Source organism: Lepidochelys kempii, chromosome 2 (genome assembly GCF_965140285.1).
Source record: "Lepidochelys kempii isolate rLepKem1 chromosome 2, rLepKem1.hap1, whole genome shotgun sequence".
Lineage (NCBI taxonomy): Eukaryota > Metazoa > Chordata > Testudines > Cheloniidae > Lepidochelys > Lepidochelys kempii.
Genome location: NC_136381.1, coordinates 40,608,361 through 40,622,179, shown reverse-complemented (window position 1 = coordinate 40,622,179; position 13,819 = coordinate 40,608,361). Strand labels below are relative to the sequence as shown.

The 13,819-nt window shown below is 41.0% G+C and overlaps 1 protein-coding gene across 7 annotated transcripts in view; it reads right to left on the bottom strand.

Moving 5' to 3' along the window:
• The window catches only part of STK3 (serine/threonine kinase 3), a 291,185-nt gene that overhangs the window by 150,911 nt on the left and 126,455 nt on the right, over nucleotides 1-13,819 (bottom strand). For all 7 annotated transcript variants that reach the window (XR_012157123.2, XR_012157124.2, XM_073330482.2 and 4 more), the window contains 2 exons: nucleotides 12,205-12,342; nucleotides 6,921-7,046 (listed from right to left, as the gene is read on the bottom strand). Coding sequence is in view for 5 of the 7 variants with exons in the window: in XM_073330482.2 (XP_073186583.1) it covers nucleotides 6,921-7,046; nucleotides 12,205-12,342 (264 nt within the window). In the remaining 2 variants the exon portion in view is untranslated. The remainder of the gene's footprint in view (nucleotides 1-6,920; nucleotides 7,047-12,204; nucleotides 12,343-13,819) is intronic.

The window sequence follows — 13,819 nt, the reverse complement described above, 5'->3', positions numbered from 1 at the left end:
TGTTATTTTCTGCTCTTTCTGGCTCGCATTTTTTTTCTTTCTTATGAAGTCTGTCATTCGCTGCAGATGAAATGCGTTCATGGCCAATTCATCAGCTGATCGGCTTTCTCCAGAAATCCATACCTGCGCTACACCATGACGCTTTTTAAAACGACTTATAAACCCCTTGCTGGCTTGGAATTATTCATCCCCCGTTAAATTTCCAAATTTTGTCGCTTGGGCTTGAAGAATTGGCCCACTTAGGGGCATTCCTTTCAGCCTTTCCTGAGCAAACCACGTGCGCATGGCTTTGTGTGTTGTGGGTTTTGCTGAAAAGCGCACATGTTTTCGCTTAAACCCCGCAGCAGAATCGATATTTTGTACAAAGCCATTCAGTTTAGATTAGTTTTTTAGCCATCCTCGGAGAGTAGATTCGGCAATCCCAATATCTTTTGAAACTTTGGCCTGGGTTTCTCTGCTATTTACTTGATCTATTGCAGCTAGCTTTTCTTCTACAGTGTAGGAACACTGCCGCTTGCCCTCTGCCATTATATTAGGCCTACAGTTAAAATTTTCTAATGTAGTATATATAATTACTATATAACTACTATATATTATATATCTCTCCTGTGTGACAATGACTAAGCGTGCGTGATATGTCTTTACCAATATAGGTAAAGACGTACAACACGTTTCCACTCCGCACTTCCTGTCGATTTCTATGTCAGTGAGTTAGTGAGCAAATCTGTAGCGCTACATAGCAAGTTCCTGTACTGCATGTTAACGAGTCTCGCATGTTAAATAGGTAGCACTGGGAGGCATGGCGCTACTGCACGTTAAGCAGATTCGCGCATGAACGGGTCTGTACTAAGTACAATCTATTATCGTGAATGTGTAACTAACAAATGTAGAATTTTTTTACGTAACTGCACTCAAAAGCAAAACAATGTAAAACTTCAGAGCCTACAAGTCCACTCAGTCCTACTTTTTGTTCATCCAATCGCGAAGACAAACAAGTGTGTTTACATTTACAGGAGGTAATGTTGCCCGCTTCTTATTTACAATGTCACCTGAAAGTGAAAACAGGCATTCACATGGCACTGTTGCAGCCGGCATTGCAAGGTATTTATGTGCCAGAAATGCTAAACATTCATATCCAAAAATATTTAAATAAATGGTATTCTATTATTAACAGTGCAATTAAAACTGTGGTAATTGTGATTTTTTTTAATCTCACAATTAATCATTATTAATTTTTTTAATCGTTTGACAGCCCTAATCTTTATATTTTTCTTATCTACCTCGCAGGAGTGGTAGTGAGGCTTAATTAGTTTGCACAGTAAAATGTTATGAAAATCAGATGAAAGATGAAAGCATTATTATGTATCTACCATGCAAAGCTGAACTATATTATTCCTCTTTTCCAGCAGTCTGTATGCACTTTTCAATGTATGTGGTATATATAAAAACTTCCAGCACATAATCAATATTGCCTTGCTGTGCATATTAAGTGCTATAAAAATGCATTATTAACTAAAAGACACACTGCAATTTACTTTTACTTTTTAAAAAATGCCATAAAAAAGGAACAATTACAGCAATTATTTCCTAAATTTCAAATTCTGACACCATTTTCTAAGCATTAATATAACAGCACAAAAGGAAATTTAATTGTAAGGATTAATTAGCATAAAGGGAGGCATACTGTATTGGTATGGCAATGGCTGACTGTTGTTATCAGTCAGTTACAAAAGTAAAATTAGTTTGAATTAGTCCTCTAAAATAGTTTAAAGAAAAGGAGTACTTGTGGCACCTTAGAGACTAACAAATTTATTTGAGCATAAGCTTCCGTGAGCTACAGCTCACTTCATCGGATGCATTCAGCCGCTGAATGCATCCGATGAAGTGAGCTGTAGCTCACGGAAGCTTATGCTCAAATAAATTTGTTAGTCTCTAAGGTGCCACAAGTACTCCTTTTCTTTTTGCGAATACAGACTAACATGGCTGCTAGTCTGAAACCTAAAATAGCTTAAACATTCTTCAAATAATGGAGACATTTAAATGTAACAGAAAATATATACTAAGAGTCGATTATTAGTTCATTTCTTTAAAGATCCTTTGAAATAAATATTTAGACATGTTCTTTGTGAGCTGCCAGGCAACGAATTACTTTACATTCCCATAATACAGCTGCCCGACCTCAGAATCAAATTCACATCACACTTCAAAAAATGCACAAGAGAAGAGATTGGTCATGTTTAGTAATACTTAAACTAACATTTAAACTTTGATATTGCGATTAACCTTCTGTAAAGTACTCAGCTTGCAATTTTTGCTTAATTAAAAAAATCTGTACAATTACCTCAGCACCTATCAAAACATGTCAGTTTGTCAGAATGCATTCCCATCACACAAGCAGTTCCTGTAACATGCACAAAATCAATTCACAGTGCACTACTCCCAATCATATTCTGTAATTCAAACAAGACAAGAAAAGCTAGTTGTTAATAACAGCCATCCAGGCTACAGGTGTGCAGTGTCAGGTTTTTGAAAAGCATATATATCAAAATGTTTACTACAAATTGTGTCCCCATCACAAGATGCTTACAGCTGGTGGACAAAATGTGACTCTTCCACACCTGAGGAAAACAGAATGGTACAGGTTCTGAAAATGAAAAGTGTACTTGTGCAATCTTTGTACTTAATCCATTTAGTTCTAAAAAGTCCCTTTCCTTATATACATGAAATGTATACAGAGAACAAGCATAAACTAAATGTGTACTACTGTACCTATAGCTGTGTTTCTACACTGAGGACATGAATTAAAATTTCTTGATGTTATAGCAAAAGATACCATGTCATGCCACAAACTGGTTATTTTAGTCAATTATGTTATTCATACAGTACCACGGGTGTATACAGCACTGATGAAAGGAAAAATACACCATACAAATGGAGTCCACCTGCTCCATCTACTATACTATATGACGTTATCTTCCCTATATTATTGGGAAGATGTGCTACGCACTAGTTGGTTATCACTTTCCAACCTAAGAGTGGCTGCATTTCAGTGGTACTGTTACATATGTAATCGGACTATGCACAGGTATATAAACTATACCTAGAGATCATGAAATGTAGGTGCCTTCGCATATTAAATTATTTAGGGCTATGTTATCACTTGGACTACGTGAGCCACCTACCTCTCCCCGCCCAGAGCAGGTGACCATGGAAGAGAAGCAGCACTGACTGTGCCTTCCCCCCAAATGTACCTGCCAGAATAGCTATATCCACACAAGGGATGTCATAATAGGCTGCTGGTATCTGTCCTCTTCCCTCCCTCAGAGCAAGGGTCAAACAGGAAGGGAGCGGAGCCTTCAACCGAGTCCGCCCCTTGTTCAGCATTGTGCTCTCTAGCCCTTCTCAATCTAGCCCCTAACAATTTAGAACGTGAAGCGAAGAAGATCTTTTCCAATTAAAACTGCAAAAAGAATGTAGGAAGATAGCATATAATTACCAAACTTGGAATTGGTCCTGGACACTAGGGTTAACCCTGTACTCTTCTGAAAAGTGTACTGTAATCTTTAATGACTACAAGTGGGCAAGACCTTGGTTTCACCTCCCACAAGAAAGCTGGAGTTTCTTATGATGATTAATTGCATATAAGATGCAATGGCAACACAAGGGAAATCAACATCAAGAATAAGTGATTATTAAAACTAGTCCAGAACAAGATATTTTATGCAACATGATAAAATGAAAAGTCACTACTACAAACCTGTGGTTGAAATGAAACTTTGTTTAAAATTTAGTTGGATTAATTTAAATGTTCATTCATGATAAGGATTCTAACTTCACTGGCAACTTTTCTTTCACACTACATCACTTTTTTTCAATACCCAAGCTATTTATTATTAAGGGCTTCAGTTTTCTGAGCAGCATAGAGAAAATCAGAGTACATGCAGGTCCTATTAGCAATAAATGTACTTGTAAGCACCAAACATAATTCATTAGCAATTTCAACAAAAATAACCATCAGATATTCATTATAGCAAATCACAGACCTAATAGCCATATACCATCTTTCTTTTATTTTCCAAACCATATAACCATAAAAAAAATTAGGGTAAAAAAAAAAAAAGAAAAAAAAGCACACCACTAAAGGCCTGTGATAGAGCCTTCAGAACCCTGAAAGACCTTTTAAGCAGAGAAACTGTTTTCCTTCACCCAGTTATCACTCCACACAGATGCTTCAGATGTGGGTGGGACTGTCCCAGGACATGGTTAGAGTGGGGGGAGAACACCCAATACTTTATATTAGCCAGAAACTGTTTCCCAGAGAAATGGCCCACTTAACTATAGAGAAAGAGCCCTGGGGAGTGAAGTTGGCCATAGAAGCACTACAATATTACATTTTCGGAAACCCCTGCCTCTCGATAACTGATCACGGACCTCTCCACTGGTTAAATTCCATGAGGGATACTGACTCCTGGATTCTGAGATGGTATTTAGCCTTATAGTCAGAGGTACAGGCCTTTCAAGTAGCAGACAGATGGGGAGCCAAACACCAGAATGCAGATTTCTTTTCCTGGAATGGGAGGTGAGGAGTACTAGAACAGCTGTGGGCCAAGGAAACCTCATCCCACTCCAGTTGGAAGGGCTTAACAGGAGGCACTGCAGCACAGCCAGGCAGCTAGCAGAGGGGAACCTAGGCAGCTCACTGCTATAAAGGGACTACACCAGAGCGTGCATCACCAGGAGGGGAACTGCAGCACGAAACAGGGACTCTCACCCAGAGGCCTGCAAGCCAGTCTGCAAGGGCACCTACAAGCTTCAACACACCTCAAGGAAGCACAGAGAGGTAGGAAGGGACCCAGGAGAGGGTGTTGGCCAGATGGCAGGTGGTGAATGACATCCCTACAGCACTCAAGGGGTCCCTGGGTCAGAACCTGGTAGAGTGGGCAGGCCAGGTCCCCCTGCCTGTCCCTGCTCCCCTTGCCGCAGGCTCTAACAACTAGGCAGCACTGCTGCCACAGACTAACCACTAGGTGGAAGACTTGCCTGTCAATATAGCCCCATTTATATTTTCTTTTTTGTAATTAACGTTCAGAATCCACAACCACTAACTAACTAGCTCAAGACATTTTGTAGAAAATGCTGGCTATCCTCTATTCTGTAACAGCCACTGGCATCCTGTTCTGTGTCCGCAGGCGAGGCAGTGACAAGGCATAAAATGCCTCCTTACTCCCCTCCACTCAGTACCTGTATTTGAGGGAGCATAGCCTCCACACAGCTATTACTCTCCCACCCATGAAGGTGGGCAGGGAGTGAGTGGAGCTTTGTTTTCACTCCTACTTCACCAACCCAGATAGCACAGCTGAGCTGCCACACTGGGGAAGTAACTGCACCATATATAGGACTGGCACAGACTACTTAGTCCCTGACTGATAGTCTGGTTCCCAATCTACTGCTGAGACGGTGTAACTACATGCTGCTCTTATTCTGGTTTGTGACAAAGACACAACTTAGACCAAAATATTTGAGTTTGAGAGTTCAGAAGGTGATAAGTAGGGAGAAAAAAATGCCAACAAAGGTGTTTTTTAAAAGTCTGCGACAAATTTGTCTTTTTAAGGGTCATTTAATGAAGTGAAATTCTACTCCAGCATATAGTTATTTGTGGACCACTTGTAAGAATCTGAATTAAAATCAGCTCAGCGGCCTGCCAATAAAGTCTCCTCTCCGATAAATTAAGTAGCAAACAACAAAACTGCATATGAAGTCACAAAATTCCATATCTGGGTGTGTTTCTTGACATAGGAAGGCTAATTCCATTCTTCCCAGTTTGTTTTATAACTGACTAGACAAATACTACCCCAAATTAACCAATTTTAAAAATGACTTACTCTCAGTCAGTGTTAAGACATTGTTAGAACACATAAGTATCCTGTAGACACAGAACATATCTTATGCCAGATCCAAAGCAAACATTCTACATTATTTGACTGGAATGTATCATTATATGCACATCATCATCCTAAAATCCAGAGTACCTAACAAAGCTTCTTTAGTTCAAGTTGTGATACACAATACATTACCAAAATGTATGCCTCTCAATTTGTTCAGAACTGTGAGATTCATATTAATATTCAAGCCACCAACTTTTTTACTCAGCCTTGCTCCTGTATGACCTTGGTTCTTCTAATGACATGTGGCAATGCATTTGTTTGAAACACACAGAATGAATGTCTTTTTCTATTGTATACGGTTCTCTCCTTGTCTACATTTCACAGGCCTGCACTAAAATAAATGATTTAGAGAGGGTAATAAAACGAGGGAAGAATGATTTACTCTTCGTACCACAAAACAAACAACATAAATCCTATTTACCTCCTAATCTGCTTCCCTAACAGATCTGCACAAAAAATCATGTGCATAATGTGAAAATGGCAACATCAACCAACACAATTCACAGATCACTAATTCTATATTTTAGATAACTGTTTTCTATAACTAACTTCAGGGAAAGCTGTAGGATACGCCTAACTTTTTGAAAATCAGAATACTTATTCAGGTGCCTAAATATGGACTTACAAGCCTAACTTGAATATCTCGACTCCTTTTTTGAAACCTTAGCCTGACATTTGCATTTACTGTAGTGTACACCATAGTTAAGGTAGCAATGGCATCTTTATTCTAAAAAGAGCTCATATCACTACAACTAGGTAAAGCTGTATGGGGAACAGGCTGATGCTGCAGTAGTCACAGGAGTATTGCTCAACATGAATAACGGTGAAAGCTCAGACCTTGCACGCTGAAGAACTGGTAAGAAGATTCAAAATATTTTATATATATATATGTGTATATATATATATATATATGAGAAAATTACAAAAAGATACTTAAAATACAAAATACTTAGAAAAAAAAAACACCACACACACCGAATTTTCTTCCTCCTCTTCCAGCTCCCTTTGTTGTTCCTCATGTCTCTTTGCCTTGATCTCCATAGCTTCTGTGATCAGGTCTCTTAAAATTGAGACTGGTTTGGCATTCTTAATAAAAGTATGCTAGAAAACAAACCATGAAATTATATAACAGAAATCCAACAAATACTTTTCAGCTACAACTTAATTACAAGTAGCATATGTTAAAAATAACATGTTATTCAACATCACAGACTTCAGCGATAAATAGTCTTTCACATCAGACAGAAATTAAAATCTAGATTAGGGAAATATATGATCTCTCTTAGCTGCTTTGCAACTAAATAAAATTTAGCTTTTTTAGTTATTTGGGTTTTTTACACAGCAAGCCATGGGAAAATATAACTATATAATACAACTGCTTTATAGTTAAGGGTGTAATTGTTGAAAGGAAATGTGGATTAGGTAGTAAATAAATACTACCTGTGGTGGTTGTTGAACATAGAAAAATAGTTTTTTTCAGATATTCAGTTACAACATTTAATTAATCTTAACAAGCTGACAACACAATTAGTGGCCATAAGCAGAGCAGCCATTGCTGTTGCTTTCTTCAACAAACCTGTATTTTAATATGTTATGAATTATTTAATCATCTGCAATGCTGAAATGTAAAACAAGCAAAGAATCCCAACTATCTTTTAGCAGGCAGATTATTTTTTATTCAAAACCATTTCAAATATCATTTACCCCTCTTCATATGCATGTTGCTGTCTATAAAGCACCTGTTGTCAGCAAATTCTGATTTCTCCATTAGTATTTACATGGAATTTCTCAGAGCAAGAAAACATATCTGTAGTTCTGAGACTGGCAAAGTAAGTTATTACACCAAATGAAAAATGACAATTAAAAAACCAGCAATGAGCATTTCAGTAGTTGGCTTCTTTTTCTTGGTCTGAGCTTAAATACTGAAGCCTTTAATCTTATTTTTCCTTTCTGTCCTATCATTCAAAAGATGAGCTTTACTGATGCAAGCTAACATCTCTTTGTTATATTCATAATTGTAGCAAAGTAGCTGTTCAATATGCTATCTACAAGCAATCCAGAGACAGCACCTGGGTCTATCCTTGAAATTTAGGGCATGTCTACTACAGCCTTGCTCCCACCGACGTAAGTGCCCTACTACACCAAAATAATAACAACTCCACCTCCATGAGAGGCGTAGGGCTTATGTCAGTGTAGTTAGGGTGACGCAGTGTCCCTGTAGACTCTGCCTTACTTACATCAGCTGTTGGTTGTCATTCTTGTCGAATTTCACAGCTCTGTGCTGAAGCTCCTTGCTGTGAACTCCACATCCAGCTCACAGCTTGGGCTGTCACCCTGGGGAAGGTGGGGGGCTCCAGCTAGAGCCCGGCTGTCCCCCAGGCTCCTGGCTCCCCATTGCCAGACAGGGTGCTGCCCGGGCCTCCCACTCGGAGCTGGGCTGCCACCCAGGCTCCTGGCTGTCCGCACCAAACTGGGCTGCCACCTGGCTGCCCACTTGGATCCCTGCTGCCTCCCAGCTCCCCATTTGGATCTGGGAGCCTGGGCAAGAGCCTGGCTCGGAGTGGGGAGCCAGAAGCCCGGACACCAATCTGACTTGCAGCAGGGAGACAGAAGCCCAGGCGGCAGCCTGGCCCATGGCGGAGAGCCAGGACCATGGGCAGCAGCAGGGCTCCCAAGAGAAGGGAGCCCGGGCGGCTGCCTGGATCAGAGTGGGGAGACCGGGTGGCAGCCTGGATAAGACCAGGGAGCTGGGAGGCTGGGTGGCACACTGGATCAGAGTAGGGAGCCCAGGCGGCTGCCTGGATCAGAGTGGGGAGACCGGGTGGCAGCTTGGATAAGAGCAGGGAGTTGGGAGGCTGGGTGGCACCCTGGATCAGAGTAGGGAGCCCAGGCGGCAGCACGACTGGGAGTGGGAATCTGGAAGCTCAGGCTGCAGCCCAGCTCGGAGCCGGGAGCCTGAAGCCTGGGTGGCAGCCAGGCTATCAGTGGGGAGTACCACTTGGAGCAGAGGGGCTGTGAACTCAGCCCCTTCCCGCCCCATGCAAGTTGTAGACTTGAAAAACAGCAGTAAATATAGCCCAGGCTGTACATCGACTTAAGTTTGTAGGCTACACATGCCCTTAGACTATTACTTTTTTCAACTATCGCCTGTTTCTTGTCTCACTCACACCAACTTTACAATGGTGACACTCCACAGAAATACATGGTGCTAATCAATGTACAAGAATATAAATGAGATGGGGAATAAAGCTTGATGTTTGTGACATGGCATAAAACAGTGGATTGATCAGCTGTAGCCGTACATAACTTAGGTATCCAGTGAAAATTAGTATTTCCAGAGTTCATAGTGAACTTATCAAATGCCATGCCTAATATCGCAATGCTTGTAAAATTGTTTTTTCCTTATACAGAATACTGATTCACCAAACTGATTAAAATCTAAAGCTCTGTTTATATGCTGTCCTGCCACAACTTACCTTACAGCTCGAAGCAGTGATAACAGAAGGAATATGGAAGTACTTCATATCCTTATTTCTGAATTAGGTTGTTCTTTGGCACTACATACTAATACTGTACAGGCAAGAATTTTAATCTCTTTGTAGGGAGTCAGAAAATTCAGGAAAGTAAAAATTTGATATAAAAAACAGAGATTGGTTCATCTCCAGGGCAATATAATAGTCTCTAAGTGGTGAATTTATGGTTCTGAATAATTAAAGGAAAAATGAGTTCCCAAGAGAATAATTTTTGAGGCTAAGGTGGTGCTGGTCAATAATGAACCCCCTGTAACTTGTTGTGGCATCCGGAGTTAGCATTTTCTTGCCCATCAACTTATCTGAGAATCCAAGGAAGAATTTTGTTTTCACCCAGTTTGATTGTTTATTGGTACCACTGTTAAAATTTAAAATGTAACCACTAGCCTGTCCAAAATGCTTATGGATGAAGAATCAAAAACATGAGAGGAGCCGAAGGCCTAGGTAGTAATATAGACTATCCCCCTATCAAAGTAGGATTATTACCTACAGGAAATTTGAAATTCAATTTGAATTTTTGAAATTGAAAAAACTAACAACAACAAAAGTCAAGAAAAATGTCAACAAATTTCTCATGACGTTTTTTCCTCTATTTTTTGACCAATTATATTGCTGTCAGCCAGTCAGTTCTACTTATGCTAGCTGTTCCTTGGAACCTCTGCCTCGAAAATTAGGGTTTTTTAGGCAGCCATGGAATCATGCTGTCATAGGAGATGGTCACTTAGGGAACTGTGCAGAACTACTGGCCTCTGAATAGTCAACCTTGGTGTTTGGCCTGGAATAGATGTGTGGTTTCTTTGAACATGCACTGATATAGTGGGTCAAAATTCTTTTCAACTCTTAAAGAAAGTTTAAGAGAAAACTGGGGTTGTATATTTTACCCCTTTACTAGTTTTCCCTATAAAGGAAACAATCTAGCCTGGTATTTTCAGGACTCCCCACTCTTCTACACTTGTGAATTTTAGTACATCCTCTCACAATACATTACCGAATAGATATCCTAATTCCACAACACTTGCTTTCTTGAAATCTAAAACCCTTGTATTGTTCAGTTCTATTATTCCCATTTCTTGCTATGCAATTTCAGGCAGCCATGGTGTGAACCAGGGACCTCTTGGTGCCAACTGGCAGAGGGGATAGGGAATGCATAGAGTTTTATAGGAATCCTCTGGGTCAGATATATGTATAACAGTTCACCAAAGAGTGATACATAAGGTCTCTACTGAGATCTATTAGCCCACTGGTAGTCATAATCCTTGTGAAATGCATGTACAGATAATATTTAAGGAGTTTATATATCTATACTGAAAATTATGTTTTAAGGTCTTGGAGTTAAAGCAGGTCCCCAGGAGGTAATTTGCCTCACACAGGCTCCTTTTAGGCAGGAGATAACAGAAACTTATCTCCCTTTCTGATCATTTGTACTTTGTCTGCCACAAAAGGAGACCTATTTGCATACTGACCCAGTGCCAGTCAAAAGTTGCAAAATCCACACAACAGAAAATCAACAGGAAGAAACAAAACAGCAGGGAGTGTCCTGTTTATGAACAATGACAAAAGCTTTGGCTACACTGGAACCTGAACAACAAAACTTTTGTCATTGCAGGGTGTGAAAAAACCACACCCCAGAACAACAAAAGTTTTGCCAACGAAAAGCGCCGGTGTGAACAGTGCTTTGTCGGCAGGAGAGCTCTCCTGCCAACAAAGCTACCGCTGCACATTGGGGGTGGAAGATTTTTGTCAGCCTGAGAACTCTCTCCGGCCAACAAACAGTGGCTACACTATGCACCTCTTAGTGGCATGGCTGTAGTGGCGTAGTGTAGACATAGCCAAAAGAAGGGACTTGTATATTTGGAGGTGGTGGGTGGGGAACGGAACACAGCAGGTCCTTCACCTGGGAGGCAAGCTGACAGCATGCCTGTCATGAACCTGTTGGGATTCCCTCCAAGACCTTTCCACTAGGCTTATCCAGAACACCTCGCATACTTCTGGAAAAACATTTTATCCAGGTCTCTAGGATCCAAAAAACTCAGTTCGACTCCACTCGTCTCTCAGGTTACTTTGCCTATGCTCGCTAGGCCCAGACACAGGGAGTTTTGGCATAGGGTGATACTGTACCACATTTCCAGTTCATGTCACATACTATACAGTTCATATATGTCTTTCCTAGCTCCGAACAGCTATACTTACATGTAAGGACCAATCGCTTTGCAGATTGCATAAGGCAAGCTTATTAGTGCTGCTTACTTTTGTTTATTATAAACTTATTCACAATAGTTAGTTTAATTAGTTTCTGACTCCCTTTTTTACTAAAAATATATTCACAATAGTTAGTTGTTTCAGCAATTACTTGTTCAGAAGTTACTTGTTCAGGCTTGGCCTGTCTTAACTTGGGCCTGTTCATGTCAGCTAAGTTATCCCTACAAAACCCAGCCAACCTGTTTCTAAAGCCCTGCAAGGATTTTGGGCCTGCATCACTCTCCAAGAGATGAGATTATCTAGTTAATTAAGTCTGGCTTTAGAATGCACCTTCTGATTTTATTTCATATGTAACCATTTGCTGCGATTTGAATCTCTGTACTTTGTTATATAAACTTCAAGAAAGAAGGAACATGTGGCCAGAACAAGATTTTCTAATGACCCTTGGTTCCTAGAAATCCTCACAGAAGTTCTGGCCTGAAGCCAGAAAACCAAAGCGGATGCATTGCCTTAGCAACTTGAATACTGACCTGTAGGAGCTGTGTTGCAGTAGCTCTCTGCTCAGGATTCTTCACTAAACATTTTTTCACAAAATCAGTGAACTCATCAGACCAGAGCTCCGGCTTCCGGAATGTTGGCGGTGGATTCGTGGGAATCATAAAAATAGCCTAGTTAAAAAAATTAAAACAAAAACAGAAAGGTGAAAAAAAAATCAGCAAAAATCATAACACTGTAGCCAAATAAACACATTGCTTTATCCAGCTTTTTTTTTTTTTTTTTTTTAAATCAGACTGAGAATCTGGAGGACAAATTTTAACTGGTCTAGAATTTCCAATACGATTGAGATTCAGGAAGCAAATCCATCTGCTACCAATGCAGCTATTTCCCATTAGATTTCCTCTATTTAAATTGTACCTCATTCAGCACATCATTCTTTATTTTATCTATTACTGTTATCAGTCTCGAGAGAAGATTTTGCCCTTTCAGAACCTCTTAGCAGAAGTCAGGGCACTACCTGGTTCAGCAGATATATCTAAAAATATTGCTGTTGAGAACCAGATCCACTTTCCATCTCTTAACTTAATTTCAATTTTGTATAGGCAGAATTGCTGAAGAAAGTCAGATCAATCCTATTTATTTTTACATTCTAAAATTCAGGTGTAATTAAACACCTTGATTCTGCCAATGTGATTTAAAACTAATTCTAAAAATGGATAAGATGCCACTGAAGGCACATTCCAACAATAAAATGTAAACAAAATCATGTCACTAGCTTACTGGTATGAAAAGGTCTTACAGAAATTGTGAAAATGGCAACATTTTAGCCTATTTGTTGAAAACCACATACAGAGAAATTCTCCAGGTGGTACTCCCGGGGGAATTCTGTGCCACTGCACATGCACAGCATTCATGTCCCCTGGAGATTTTTTGTAATGACTTCTGACAGGGAAGCAAAGGAAAGTAGCAAGAACAGTCATGGGCCCCTCCTCAGCAGTGCCAGTACATTGTTTCAGGTGCTCGGAGTGGGGCTGGGGATGGCCTGGCCAGTGTCTCCTAGCCTGCACTGGGTTCAGCTACTAGTCTTGGCTGGGTGTGGGGGAGGACCGGACTTCCTTTTCCCTTGCAAGGAGCGGCTGGGGCCGGGGCCGGGGCCTCGGCCTCCAGACCCCCAACCCTGTACCCAGACCATCCCTTACTTAGCCCTCACACTCAAACCCCCATCCCAATGAGCCTCACCCCCCTGCACCTGGACCACCCCAATGAGCCCCCCAATCCCAGATTCCTACTCCACTGATCCCAATCAGTTGCACCCAGACCCCCACCTCACCAAGCCCCACTCTCCCCTGCTGAGCTCCCCACACCCAGATGCCCCACATCACCCACACACAAACCTTCCCTGCTGAGCCCCAACCACCTTCACGCGGACTCCCCTACACAGTCCCATTCCCCCTGCACCCGGAACCCGCCAACATCAGGACCTCCCACTAAGCCACCCACACTCAGATTACCCCACACATAACCTTCTCATCCCACATCTGGATTCCCCCACACTAAGCCGTTATACACTTGGATCTTGCAAGGCTGAGCCTGCCTGCCCCACACCTGGATCAGGGGCCAGGGCTGGGTGTGTGTGCGAGACTGTTG